Source organism: Corvus kubaryi, unplaced genomic scaffold (genome assembly GCF_017639235.1).
Source record: "Corvus kubaryi isolate FWS band 111438036 unplaced genomic scaffold, C.kubaryi_AGA036_p1.0 37385, whole genome shotgun sequence".
NCBI classification, from domain to species: Eukaryota; Metazoa; Chordata; class Aves; order Passeriformes; family Corvidae; genus Corvus; species Corvus kubaryi.
This window is the reverse complement of record NW_024581127.1, coordinates 16,979,624-16,994,740: the sequence shown is the minus strand read 5'-3', so window position 1 is coordinate 16,994,740 and position 15,117 is coordinate 16,979,624. Positions and strand designations below refer to the sequence as shown.

Genomic DNA, 15,117 nt, shown 5'->3' with positions numbered 1-15,117 from the left:
TACAGAACACTTCTAAAGTGAGAACTTTGTGTTGTTCATATTTGATTTTGATTTCTGTTCTTCTGCCTGTTTTTGTCTTTCGATTACAAGATTTCACTCCTGTTCCAAAATGTAGAATGCCCGAACAGCAGCCATCTAAAAAATGTCTCCTCTTTCTAAAAATTGGAGAAGGTGGTCCTAAACAAGTACTGCTAATAAGTATAAATAAATCATCTGCCTAGAACACAGTCCTAAGCCCACCTCAGCTGGGAGATGGAGTTAATGTTCCTATCTAGCTATTATGTAAGAGAAAAGTCTGGGCAGAGGCACCATTCTGCTGAACTTTCTGTGGAAATACAATAGTGCAGATGTGTAGACATATTTTGAATCTGTCAGGCATAGTTAAAACAGCTGGAAAAGAGGACATATCACATTCAGCAGTATTTGTTTTCTCCTGTAACAACTTCTGATGCATCAAAAAGTCAGAAAACAGGCAATGCAAGTGCAGATCTGGCCTTTTACAGCTTGGTTGCCTAATTCCTAAGTTAGAGCCAAGCCAGATTTTGCTGGTTTTCTTCAGTTCTGAGTCTTGCACTTCCAGCTGTACAGTAATTGAGCTTCAGAAAAAAACTTGGGTATTATCAGTATTATACTATTATGTAGGTGAGATTACAGTGTTAATTTAGGAGGTGACACAGCTGGTCAATCTTGTAAACTTTAATTTGTGTGATTGGGAGAAGTGTTGTTACTAGAGTGAGACAACTAATATGCCCAATAGAGAGTTATTTGCAACACAAAACTGAACCTAGGTATACTTGCAACTAAAAATCCCCATTCACTTGAGTAGATGCGGATCAACCTTTAAATATAGGATGAAACCTGCAAAAAAAAGATTCCTTTCCCTGTTCCCCTTCCTTTCCCTTCCCTTTTCTTTCCTCCCCTCCCTACCTTCTCTATTCCTCAAAGTGTGCTTGCCCTTTGCAAGTGTATAAATTAATGTGATTAGGACCTTTATTCTCTGATTCTGAAGACAGAACAATACTATTATTATCATCATCATTATTACTAGGTTTACTTTTTATTGACATTCATTTGTAGGAACGAAGATAGCTGAATAACTGAACTTGACATTTGAGGTGAAAGAAAGCTTATGATAGTTCTTAGTTTCAGAAGAAATCCATTCATGTACAGAATGGAGGAAAGAAGAGGTTTTTTTAGATTTGAGAACTCCAGACGTTTGAAGATATAAACTGCAGCTTGTACAAAAAATTGCACTGTAACATTATTTCTGCCATGTGTGATGGTGAAAGATGGTTTCAGATTCAAGTCTGTAGAAGATTATTTTCCCACCATGCATGCAGTAGATACCTTGGTTTGGTCAACTAAACAGGAATCAGCATAGCTTGTACTTGGATTCCTGAGGCTTGCACAAATATATTGTCATAACAAAATTCAAAACCAAAAAGCAAACTATGTCTAATATTGTGCCAGAATACTTCTTTTCTAATGCATGTGCATTCTAACACAATTGTTTACAAAAGCAGATCTATTTTGGCTATTCTAAAACAGAACTATGTAATCTAAATGGTCTCTACATGCTAAAAATTCCACACCAAAGTGAAAAAATAAGGTACATAAAGCACACACGCATTACAAAAGCATGAAATGTGGTTTTATAGTCTCATGCTTTCATGTGGTTTTCCAAACCCTGACAAACCTGTCTCAGAATGGTGTTTCTTTTTCAGCAATGGTTTTTCATCAGTTATTGTACCATTCACCTTTTTCTGCTGGTCCTCCCATGTAACTTCTAGCATAAACCAAAAAAAAAAAATCAGAGATATTATGTAACTTACATTATAAGACATCTAATATAATTTGGGACAACTTGATCTAAACAAACGTGTGATCATTATCATTAAAATTTAAATCAGTTCTTAGAGGCCTGTGGTGAAGAGAATTAATACACATCTTAAACATTCTGGAACAGAACATCTTATCTGAAAGTTAGTAGCTATGTTACTCATCAAATATTCTGCAGTGTTTTATATTGAACAATTGGTATAAAAAACAGGGGCTTGTTGACACAATAATTTGGTCTGCTTTTAAAAAGTTAGTGCTCTACATTCTATAGCTTCTTACATTATCTTTGTGTTTCTGTAAATTATAAATGAAGTTAGAAATATTTTGGTTAAAAAGTCTTTGCAAAGATATAATTAATAAAAATAACCAAACCAAACAAATGAACAAACAAAACAAAACCTGAACAAGCAACCACGCATGTTTAATGAAAAAGTGTTTTTAACAATTAATTCTTAAGCCAAAACTAAGTCAGATTCGCTTTCTAAATCTGAAACGTGATTTAAATTCAGCTTTTAATTTGGGCAGATTAAACTACTCAATAAGAACTCTTGTGCCAGTTATTCCTGTATCTGAAATTGGCATTTCTGATTTAACTGCTCAGGAAAAGAGCTATAGATAGAAGCATGTACACTGCTCCACAGAACTACATTCTCTAGACTTGCAAGATGCTAGTGGTTCTGAGACTGTAAATTTTTTTTTTTTTTTTACACTTTAATTATCTCTCTTCTGACAAACTAGGTAGTTAGCATAAATATTATCAGCTTTAAACCCTTTGGAATCTCATGCCAAAACCAAATCTACACCAATTAACAGGACAGATTCAATACTCTAAACTCCGTTTTTGCTTTGGGCTGTTAAGAATCTGCTTATTTTGGTGATCCCATGAAGTGAGAAGTTCCTCAAACCATTGCCCACAGATGTTATCACTTTTATGGTCACACAAATAACCGGTGACGGAGAATAGTATGAAAGATATGGAAAACATTTTTAATCTTACCAATTCAAAATAAATTGATATAAAATGATTTTATCCTATTAGTTTTTATTATTATTTATTACTATTTAATTTTTATTTTTAATATTTATTTTTAATATTTATTTTTAATACTTATTTATTATTTTTATTACTATTTATTATTATCCTTGTTAAAGAAGACTAATGGATATCTAACATTCAAAATGTAAACATGTGAAAGTGTTATCTACCTGCAGCCTTCTTCTCTGTGGCTGTTGTTGGTCCATGACAGGCTGCTGTCCTATAAATGTCTGCTTTGATTTTTGAAACTGATGGAAATGTAGGTTTGAAGTAAAATTGTCACCATAATGATTTCATGACACCACAGATATGCATGCTGAAACAGACTCTCTTGTCTTTGAAGTACCATGTGTAGTAACTACTAAATGAGAAATTTCAAACCGAACACTCTGTTACCAAAACGTGGAAATAAAATCCTATTATGATTCTTCCCAGCAAAAAAGTGATTCTTTCTTTTTCCATATGAATATACACAGTCTTCAATAAAATATCTACTGATGTCATTTATCCTTTCTTTTTCTCAAGTAAGCCCAGAAGTGTCTTCTTAACTAGCAAGTAAAGAAATTCAATGGCCTTAGAAAACTACTTTTGAATTTAAGGAGTAGTCACTGCTATGAAAAAAATATCATTAACAGTAATTTAGGCCATACAGTGGAGATTATACTTAGAATAAGATAAAAAGTAGGCGTACAGTAAGCTAAAACACAGGAATTTTTCATTATATAGAACAAATAATCTAAATATTGAGGAATATCAGAAAGCCCAGTGATTTCCATGCCAGTTTTATGTAAATTTTAGAAGACTCTCTTTCTGACTCTAGGTCAGAATCCTTTTCAGAACTCCTGATTCAGTTCTGAACCTAAAAACTGTAGTTGGCTCAGTGACCAAAAACATTTATTATAACAAAGTTCCCTATCAGAGGAAAAGCTTTACTAAGCCTTGATAATTCTTTGAGAGCTCAGTATCTAGAAAACAGCTAACCCTCTCCGTAACACTCTGTAATAACACTTGAATTGACAAGAGTGAGGAAATAAAAATCAAGTAAAAATATAATTCTTTGAATAAATAGTTTTGCTGCATGTTAACCTTAAAAAGAAAAACAAACATTACAAAAAGCAAGACAGGCTACTCAGTGTTTTTGAGGAAAGTGATAGCATGAGCATGCAAACACTTTCAGAAAAGGTTCTAATGACCTCTTTTCTATAGCTTCAGTTATATTTATGGCATATCAGCATTAAATTCAAATGGCTATATAATTTTATCAGCAGTTAAGTACAACGTTTAGACTGAGTATATGGGGTTTGGCAGTACTCCAGATCAAGTGAACAGCTTTCTTGACTTCTAGAACATTGCAAGAGTTTTACTAGTAATGGTTATTGTTCCAACTGAGAAAGAAAAATAGATGTATCCACTGGATTTAACCAAACATTTGACCTTTTCTTCACCATTTTCTAATTTTATTTCCATCTCTGTGTTTTACAAAGATAAGAAAATATGTTTTAAGGAGAGCTTAAAGGAGAGCTTTCTGTTTGGGAGCTAGCATGAGATGCTGATGATTAGTCAAAGTGCCAAAATGTCAGTATTGCCCTTACACTCTCTGGTTAGACAAATAAGTTACTATAATATACTTTACACAATGTAATCTCTAAAATCTTTTCTTTTCCCCAAGGCAAAGGGCCACCATCTATTCCCTCATTGTTTTAACCAAAGCCAACATTGGTCAAAAACATTTGGAAAGAAACCATATAGTTTTCTAATTCATCATTCTCCTATTATCACTCTCACTTCCCATAACATGAACTTCATCCTGTCTTCTGTTGTGATAATTAGCTTTGACTTATGAAATATATAAAATTATTAAATATTTATACAAAAAGACCTTATATAGATTACATAAAATCTGGGATTCTTGAGTGAGAACATTTTAAGCAGCTGATGTACCTTAAGGGCTAGAAGGATTTGCCAGGTGCCCCAGTGCAGATTTTTCCCATTAGTATGAAATGTACAATCTTTAGATGCAGTTGTTTCTTTAGATTGAGTTGTTGCACCTACCCCTGGGCACTGCACACCACAGTGAATAATGAAGCTGTGGTGGCACTTGGTGTTGTGCCCTTCCCTCATGAGAATGATACTCACCTGTGCTGCCTGGGGGGGGGGGGGGGCGGTGCTCCAATCCACCCTATGTCAAGTACAACCTCAGCATTTCTTACACTTTTGTTTAGAGTATTTAATATGAAAAATATTAAAAGTGTGGAAATAATATATGAGAAGAATAGTTGCACATATATAGCTTTTCTGAATTTCTAACCATGCCAACTTAGCACCAGGAACGTTGCAGCAAACTGCAGAAGTACGAGAATTGGAAATGATGCAGCAAACTGCAGAAGTATGAGATGATGCAGCAAAATACCAGATACTAATGATGAGGAATTTTTGTATGCAAATACTTCCCTCCTCCCTTCTTTTCTCAATACGATAACCAGTAATAGTCCTTCTCACAACTACCCTTTACTTGAAACACTTTTATATTTTTTCTCTTTTACTGGAATTTGTCTTTTTTTTTTTTTTTTTTTTAATCCACTTCAGCTTTTATCTTCTTTTCAGCACCTAAAATTTCTGGGAACCAATTTTTATCAGTGCATTTCTAGTTTTAGACTTTTGATTAGGTTATCATAAAGTCTTCACTTTTCCATTAGGACATACTTAATTTAGTCATCTTTTTTCTGCAAATGAAAAGTACTCAGAACTTCTTTCTATTTTTAGTTTTAGATGATGAATGCTCAGAAAGAAACTATGTTATTAATATTATATAGTGACAACTACTGTAAAAATAAGTCAAAAATGGATTTGGCTAGTGCTTCTTAAACCAATGCATCACAAAAAGAAGTCATTAAAACTGTGGGATAAACTGTCAAAAACTGAGAAACTGTTTTGAATCAGATACTCAAGGTCTCAACTCATGCATTAAGAATACAAGAAAAAGAATTAATTAAGACTAAATTCACGGCATACAAGTTTTACTTTTTACAAAACAAAGTCCCTAAGAAAATTAAAGAGACATCAGCCTCCAGAGCTCACACAGAGAGAAGTATTCTCAGCATGTCAAACCTCCACTAAGGGAAAGCAAATGGCTTCAAACCATGATGTATGAATCACCCCAGATGTACTAAATTGTACCTGGAATGAATCCAGTCCCACGTTGCATCATCAGCAGGCTGCTAATGGCATCAAGGCCAACTCAAAGTGACACAAAGTCAGCAATCAAGATTTTATGCCAGAGTGCTGATGTTCCTACACCAGAGAAACCTTCAGGTGCCTCATTAAAAGAGTGTTGATGCTTCCCTACCGTGATGTAACAGGAACAAAAACAAGTAGGAACACACATAGTCTTTTTCTGACAAGTACAGAGCAAGACCTCCTGCCTCCCCAGGTAGCATTCCACAGCCAACCTGAGGACATAATCTTTTAGCTTCCTCTTTTGTCAACATAAGAGTTGATCTACATTTTTTTTCTCCATATACTGAATGAATATTTTACAGAATATCTCTAATGTATCTTAGAGATCAAGGCATTTACCTGAGACCTGATGATCTGTCTTTCCTTCAAAATCTTAAATGCTTCTTAGAACTTTGCCCTGAGTACTGACAAAGTGTGGACAATATAAAGGCAGGGACACACACACGTATGTACACACACCCTTCACATTAAAATAGTTTGCAAATTAGTTCCAAATCAACAAATGAATGCTAAGAAATGTTATAAAATTTAAAAATAAATTGTTCATAAGTGGCTTATATGATGGTTTTTAATGAATACAGTGTTCCAATAAAATTTCTGACATATCTTAATTATTTATTGTTTTGATTTCATCTTTCTTACTGATCTACATACACATTCTGCAAAAAAAAAAAAAGAAACAACAAGAAAAAAACCCCAAACCCCAAACCCTAAGCTTCATTATCTGGGGCTGCAGTTGGAATACATTAAAAGAACTTCAATATAAGTCATCAGGTAAGCAATAAAAAGTATTGCAATGTATCTACATTTCATATTATTGTTATTAGTATTAAAAATTTGGTAGTGCACTGCAGGTTATTCCTTACTCCAAGAGTGTTTTCTTCAAGTTGACTCCAAGGCTACATTAATTATCTGTAGCTGTAAATCACTTAAGTTTAGACCAGTAGCAGTTTCTTCCCATCATACCCTCTACCTACAAATTCATGTTTTATATTTAATTATAATTTATATTTAAAATTTCTTACTAGTGGATTCTTCTATATGGAGAATAAACTTATTGTAATTTTCTATTGCTTATTTTTATGAAAAATTGTAGATATACTCCAGCAAGGTCCCAGAGAGCACTTGTTGAAATAACAATCACTAAAGTCATACCCTACCTTTAGCTAAAAGTCAGCTAAAAATCAGAGTACCATGTTGCTACTTTTATAAATATAATAGAGTTGTAAAACATGAAGGAACACCAGAAAAAAATGTAATACTCCAAATAGCTGAGAAAAGACAGTTAATGTTACATTAAACATATGTACATTAATATTTAGTAAAGTATACTCAAAGAACACAAAGTAAAGATATTATTTGTAAGCCACTATCAAGGCTTTTTTTTCCTGTACCATTTGGGGCATGGGAGGATTTGTTTGTTTGTTTCACATCTTTGTTCATGTTTTTAAAATATGGCAGCTTTGCTCCCTCTTCTGGTTATACACCTGCACCACGCCAGACTGGTTAGGGCAGGCCCGCTCTCAGTCGGTTTCTTTGAACATCTGGGAAGAAATGCTCCCCCAAGTCACTTGTTTGGACAAGCACTTCGGGGCGATTTTGGAAGGACTGATATAAGGGGGAAGAAACAGTGCAGAGAACCTATGAGGGAGACGAAGACACCATGCAAAGACACCATTGCTGTTTATGTAGATTTCTGAGGTACAAGTCATAGGAGACTGGGCAGCCAGTATCCTGGATAAGCTTTACTACACACTTGTCCTGCTTATATCCCTTTCTCCCAGCATCCATGCCTGGTCTACTGAAGACCAGACACTAGATTGGATGGATTTTCAGTCTGAGCTGGTAGGCTATCCTCATACTGCTCCAATAGGTAAACACAAGAAAAATCAAAATATCTCCAGAATTTAATGAACAGTGAATTTAAAAAAGGAAAATTACAAGTAATGTCCAAAATAAATGTGGAGCAAAGTACGAGCTTCTGCTCTACACCTCTCTGCCACAGTGTCTCCTCAGTTTGCATTTCCATTCCCTGGGTGTCAGGGAATACTCTGTGCATGCAAGGAAATGTGAACAGCCTACAAATTCACTCTGCAGAATGCAGAAGGTAAGGTTTAGCTTGATATAGGGTTTGGGATATTTTTTCCATGTTATTTTTATATTTATTGAAAAAGGTGCAATCTTATAGCAAGTCTTCAAATATTTTCTAAGCAGAAAGATAATTTTTTACTATATGATTATACATTCTCTCACAAACACAAACACACAAAAAAGCTCTGCAGAAAATCACAGGTACTCTACCCTTTTTAAATGCAGCTAAGATTGAAGCTTATGGTACAATTCTAAAATGTTAAAAAAATCATTCTAATCATAAAAGGGGTCTGAAACTAAGTCAGTAGTTTTAAGCACTAATACCGACCAATGAAGAAAATAAAATAAACAGCTTACACAAAGATGAAAAATATAGATTTGTTTCTTCAGAAAGCTCTAGGTTTTTCTGAATGTCAAGTACTGCTACTTCATCATATAAAAGTTTTCTTATTGCTCAAATTTACACACAAATTTACACACAAATTTACACACAAATTTTACATTCATCTTTACATGCAAATACTGTCCGCACCAAAAGGCCCATTTTATTCTTCTGCCTTATCTCTGAAAGGTTAGATTAGTAACCAGACAAACTGTGTTTGACTAGGAGACAAAATGACATCCCATTGTCACATACCAGTCTTAGAAATGCTATGCAGTGCTGTGATGTTGTTTCGAAAGATGCAAACTCAAAATTTTCATGAGTAAAATTTGAAGGTTTTTATGGACAAGTTAGTAGCTAGAGTCTTTCTCACCTGTAATACCTCCCTGGTAGTTTTAGAGCTAAATTTGTAAAATCATAAGGATATCACAAGGAATTTTAACAGAATGTAGGTTCTTCAGTCTGGAGCATTTTATTGGTACTTTACTTTTCCTGGTTTATGTTGTTGTGTTGTGGGGTTTTTTTAATTTCACTCTTTTCCCAGCATGAAAGTTGCACTTATGTGACTGCCTACAACTAGCACAATCTAACCAGGTCTACACTTTATTTAAACCTTACTTTGCTTGAACTAGAATTTAATTAAAATGCAGTATTTCTCTAGGTACTCCTAACACATACAAATATGTTAAGTATTTTCACAGCACACATAAAACACATCCAGTATCATTTCTCATGCAAAATTCAGAAGCTGTTGTGGTCTCTTAGTGGTCTAGAGTCAGTAAGCCAGAGGAAGAGAAAGCACTTAGGAGACTCACAGCAGTCATATTCAGTAGTTCAGGGAAAGTGTAGGCCCCATCCAAGTGGTCTTAGATGGAAAAACTGCTTGGGTCAGCTATCAGGATGAGAGTGCCCTCTGGCCTGACAGGAACATGCTTGTTTTTCAAAAAAGTGTATTTGAACACTACTTCTGCAAGTCAGTTAAGCAGGTCCATCTGTCAACACTTTGACTGGCATCCCTTTATTCTGCCTAGTTTGCCCTTCAGTCACCTAAACTCTAGACTGTGTCTAAACTGTGCAACAGTTTAGAATAATCTGGAATACAGCGTAGTTTCAGTTCTATTCCTTCAGGCATCCAGACTGCTCACAGAGCGGTGGGACTCCCATGCATGTGGAAATCAGAGTGCACAGAAAGGGCAGAGACTTGGGTCTTGTCTTGCTGTAAACTCAAGACACCAATATGCTCCAGACACTTCTCAGTCTGGGAGATGAGAACTGGAAAGCATTCCTGATTCCTAATATAGACAAAGATATGGTGTAATCCTATAAAATATTCCAAAGAGTGAGGGAATATGAAACACTTAAAATTTTGCTTTGGTAACTACATCGTTTTCTATGCACCCTAAATTAAGACAGCAAAGGGCAGAATTTTACCTGGATCCTTTTCTCACAAACTCAAATGATCAAAAGATGTCATACAAAATACATGAAAGATAAATGCAAAAGACCTGAGGAAGATTGGAAAGGGATAACAGTTTTGGTAATAAATATTTGAAATTGAATATTTGGCACCAATCATTCTTTTGGAGAGTAAGAGCCCTGCAGAAGAAACTTCTAAAACATAAAATGGACTCCTTAGAGAACTAAATAAAAGTATGAAACAAACTATCTTAAATGCAAGTTAGTAGTATTTAGTTGATTGTGCAATGTACATCTTTCAGGCTCTATAAGTGTATAAAATATTGGTTTTGTTGAAGGAGTGGAAGATAGACCAAGAACAAAAACTACTTTTGCCTGACTAAATCACTATTTATCGTTTTGTCAGCTTTGTCAGATCAGTGGCAAAAGCTTCTAATTTTGCTACGACTGGAATTTAAATCTTAAAAGCATGACACTGAACCATCTGCATCTGGTAAGTAGCATGGATTACAGTTACAGCAGCAGACTCCCAGTATTTGAATTCATTCAGGACTATGCTGGCACAGCCACCAGAGCAAGCCAGGTAACCCCGTGAACTGCTCTGCCAGTCTGGTGACACGGCACCTTCTCTGCAAAGGCACACCATTCAGTCTTGTCTACGCTTGACAACAAGAGACATTAAAAATGGTGTGGTCTTCCTTCCCAGACAATGAACTAGCACAGGCAAAACAGAATCCCTGCTCTCCCGATATCTGTGTTCCCTCCTCTAAGTTACTGTAGGGAATAGACAGCTAGGAATGGCCCATAACAGTGCAACTGGGTCTATACCCCTTGAAGGTTCCAGGCAGAGATGGAACTGTAAGAGTGAATACCCAAATTTTAATAAATACAAGAAACTACTAGTTTATATTTCATTCACTGGCAGAAGACGTCAATGACACAAAATCTAAATGTAGTATGGCCCTAGAAGTATATGGAAAAGTAGTAATATATTTCTTCAAAATTATCAAAGCAATTTGGAAGCATGAACTCGAATAAAACTTCAAAGTAAGCTGTGGTTGTTCATTGCAACTTTCTTGTTCTATTTTTTAGATAAGAAACCTAAATCTCCATGTTAACATTTCAGTGCTTTGAATTAAGCTCATTTCTACAGCATTTGAAAGAGAGGAGAACATCAAACATAATACACACTAAACAACAGAAATGATGGCTAATAACATAAGCCTTTCTCTAGAAGTATATGATAATTAAAATGGTCCATTTTTTCTAGTCACATTAAAATGTGACAAGCTTGTAAAATATGTATCCAAGCAATGTGAAAGAATATAGACCTGGTAAAAAGTGGAAGACAACGTAGACAATTTTGCAAGTGTCTGCAAACTGTACTTGGCCTTTTAGGGTAAGACAGACCGGGATTTCCAAAATGAGAAGAAATACAGAAACTACCCCCTTAGCTCTCCATAGCCAACCTGGTGAAATATCTGCCTAGTGTAAACTATATCCTCAGTAATACAGTTAGCTGCAAAAACATAAAAATGTGGAGCTTTTGATTACAAGAAATATTTTTAAATCACAGTTGAAATAATTATATCCAAGATGAAATAATTATATCCAAGAAGTAAAACAACACACTGAAACTGAATATATGTGAACTTACTAGTTTCGAGCTAGTGAACTAAGCAACGCACACACACGCAGCAAAAAAATAAATGAAATTTTTCAAGCACCCACAATTCATAAGCAATATCATAATCAACTTGCCTTTTCGCCCATTAACAGGTGGGGTTTGATGTTTTTCCTCACAATCTTTACAACATTAAAAACAGACAATGATGATTAACAACTGGAACAGCTGCTATGATGAACAATGCAACTACAAGCACACACAAACGTGTTGCAGCTATGTGAGCCAAACTCCATGCACTATGCTTGAGTTACCACAAAACACAAAAAAAAACCACAAAACAGAGCAAAGAGCACACAGTACATGCACCACTGAACACCACAGCAACAGAACCATTAAAAAAGCAATAAAAAAGTAAACTGTATTATAATAAAAAATGGGAAGGCAAAGATCTTAAAGGACACTTTGGATGCCTAAGTGAGAACTAAAATTAAAAAAAAGTAAACCTGCTTTCCACCTCTGAAATCGTGAAATTACTCTAGCTACTTCAGTGTTTTGAACAAGTAATGAGTCCCATCACAGTCATTATTCCTGACCTTTTTTCATAGAAGAAAATAGTAATCCATATTTTCTTCTCTTAAATAACAATGGGAAGAGAGTTCAGGGCACAGGATTCAGGCACTTACACTTCTAAGCAGCATTTAGCATTTTAGGCATGCATTTGTATGCTAGTAATTTTCCCTACCAGCTAGTACTAAATGTGTTTCTTGATTAGCTCATCTTTTTTATATTTTTTTGCACCACACTTCCACCACTTGTGGCAATTATTAACAACTAATTATGGAAGACAGAATGTAACATATTAACAAGGCATGTAAACGCAAATTTATGCATTTTTGATTCTTCCTTTGAAAAAGAAGCTGAAGAACAAAAAAATGATTGAAAAAATCTTTAGATCTCTGCATATCTTTGAACCCATACTGGGCGTTTTTTGAAATTAGAAGTTAAAGTTTTATGTTTTAATCACATGGTGTTCCAGTTGAAAAAAGTATTTTCAACTGTTTGATTTGATCATGAGCTATCAGTTGTCATCACACTACCAACTGAACTGTCTTCCAAGCAGGATGAAGGACATTATACAAAATGGTCGAAGTATTTCCATGTAATGCAGTTATCTACTATTTTTGTCCAGCATCAGTCTGCTTACACAAACTAAGGGGGAAAAAGAAGTGACATGACACAAAAAAATTTACTTCCCTGCTTGTAAAAATTATCAATGCAAAGTAGACTGTACCACATCTAAGAAGCATCCACCCAGATCTGCTAAGTCTGTAACTTGAGCATAGTGCCAGAGTATTTTCATAAAAAAGAATAAAAAGAGTAAAATAGTTGGGTACTTTTTCCACATTGAAATATTTTAAGCATTCACAACTGGCAAATAAACTATGCTACAATTAATTTGTTTGTGTTGTTTTTTCATAAAATGATACAAATATTCTCTGGATTCTTTATGCTTAATCTGCTTACAAGCTGGCTGGTAAAGCTTCCCTATATACTCAGGGGAGAACATATCTAAAGGAGATGGGCACTGCGGTCAGACAGACCTGCCTCGACCTCTGCCTCCTGAACTCCAGTACGCTTGTTTTCTTCATCTCCTGCTGCATTTGTATAGGCAAGGGATGAGAGGGGGAAAAAAGCAAGACAAAAACATGCATGCTTTGTTACAAGCTGTTCAAATAAAAGATGAACATCAAACAAAAGACATCCACAATAACATACAAACCCTCAGTCTGTGGCGGTGAATCAAAGATTAAATAAATTGTAGTGCTATTTTTCATTTATATCTAGAGCTTACTCCAGTGAGATCTTTCTGCAAGTAATGATGCCCACATGCAGCCCTTAATGTTCTTTGTTGCCAATCTCTTACTAAATTTTTAAGCACTGGAAAGCAGACAATGAGAACCAAAGAAGATAAAACAGACATATTGGTAGATAATTAGTTTACATCTTCTGCTTGGCTTTGCTTTAGTTTTTCTAGGAATAAAGTCCAAGCCTCCATTCTCAAACAGCATATTTAAAATTGTATATAAATCATAAGCTAGTGGACATACTTGGTACCTTAAAAAGTGCAGAAGAAACAAAGCAAAATATCCTCAATTTGGCAGATAATAGGCTTTTTTTACCTGGATTTCAGAGTAGTTAGAATGCCAAAAGAAATACATTTTCCACTAGCATCTACAGGTGCCTAGAGCATATTTAAATACTAGAGAATGCTTAAATAGTTGAGAACAACAGTGAAAGTGCCATTGATAATAAGAAACAAAGATTTTTTTAAAGTCATTAATAAAGAACCACAACTTTCTTTTGTGACAAAGCTCATGAGGGTAACAACAGTAATAATCCTGAAGAGTCTCAAACTGAATAACTGATTTACCATACACCTGCTTTAATTTAAATGCCAGTTATTGATTAAACAGCTTTGATGTGATGCAATATAGTGCAGTTTTTCAAGGTTCCGATTTAAATTGTTTATTGATTTTTCATGTTCTCTGTTCCCGGAATTCTTTCCACTTCTCTCATTACTTGTATAAGTTTATGTGCAATTAAATAGCTCATTGAATTACTTGACTTCAGATTTAGCTAGCATGTAAAATTAATTTTAAAACTACTTGTTCTAGGAAGTTATTGTTAATAGATAAATTCAGGCTATAATCAAACCAGTGCAATAGAAACTAATCTGTGCTTAGATTTCTGCTCTACAATTCTGTGATAAAATCATGACATTTAAATTCCAGTTGAAATCATGACATTGAAAATTCCAATTAAAATATTCAGCAGATTTATCATCTGTACAGTCAACCTTCTCTCATAGAAACAAATGTCTAGAAGATGTGCCTAAGACTTTAAAAAAACATTTTCAGTGAATTGAATTTAAATGGTTTTGGCATGTTGGTACCCTGAAATGTAAATTAACAATGGTTGTCATGAGCAGAACTGTATGACTTCTCAGTGATTTTCCTTTATCCCCTTTGTAGTCTCAGACCTAGACAGAAAGATCTTCAAATTTCATAAAGCTGTTTAATTTCTCCTTTTGCCAATATGAGAGAAAATTATAAACTATGACTTCCCTTGAAAGATCAGAACATTTTAAGCAAGCACTTTAAACTCTGGGTTATAGGTAAAGTTTGTTCGAGTTTTTCTATGGAAATTGCACCAATGTAAATAAAATATTTTAATATTCTTCAAGGGCTGAGGATTCTGCTGCCTTTCAGGAAAGTGAACTAAGCATCCACAATTAAAACCCCAAGGTGTATTTTTGCAAATTCGTAGTTGAAATCAAAACCCCAAAGCAGATTCAGGAAGTATCCTAAGGAAGCCTTGTGACTGATGTTAACTAACCTATTCTGTTTACTTTGCTGTCAAGCACACAAAATGCAAATTACACTGTGCAAGTATGAAGGTTTCTAACATCCCACATAGAAGTATCCACAC

General features: G+C 34.7%; 1 protein-coding gene across 49 annotated transcripts in view; it reads right to left on the bottom strand.

Moving 5' to 3' along the window:
* Positions 1-15,117, bottom strand: part of RIMS2 (regulating synaptic membrane exocytosis 2) — a 452,323-nt gene that overhangs the window by 114,917 nt on the left and 322,289 nt on the right. For 10 of the 49 annotated variants that reach the window (XM_042036188.1, XM_042036189.1, XM_042036192.1 and 7 more), the window contains one exon: positions 1,697-1,786. The exons of 38 other annotated variants lie outside the window; for them this stretch is intronic. In XM_042036188.1, the coding sequence (XP_041892122.1) occupies positions 1,697-1,786 (90 nt within the window). Of the gene's footprint in view, positions 1-1,696; positions 1,787-11,661; positions 11,808-13,229; positions 13,284-15,117 lie in introns of those variants that run through there. One more of the 49 variants, XM_042036210.1, reaches the window with a different exon arrangement.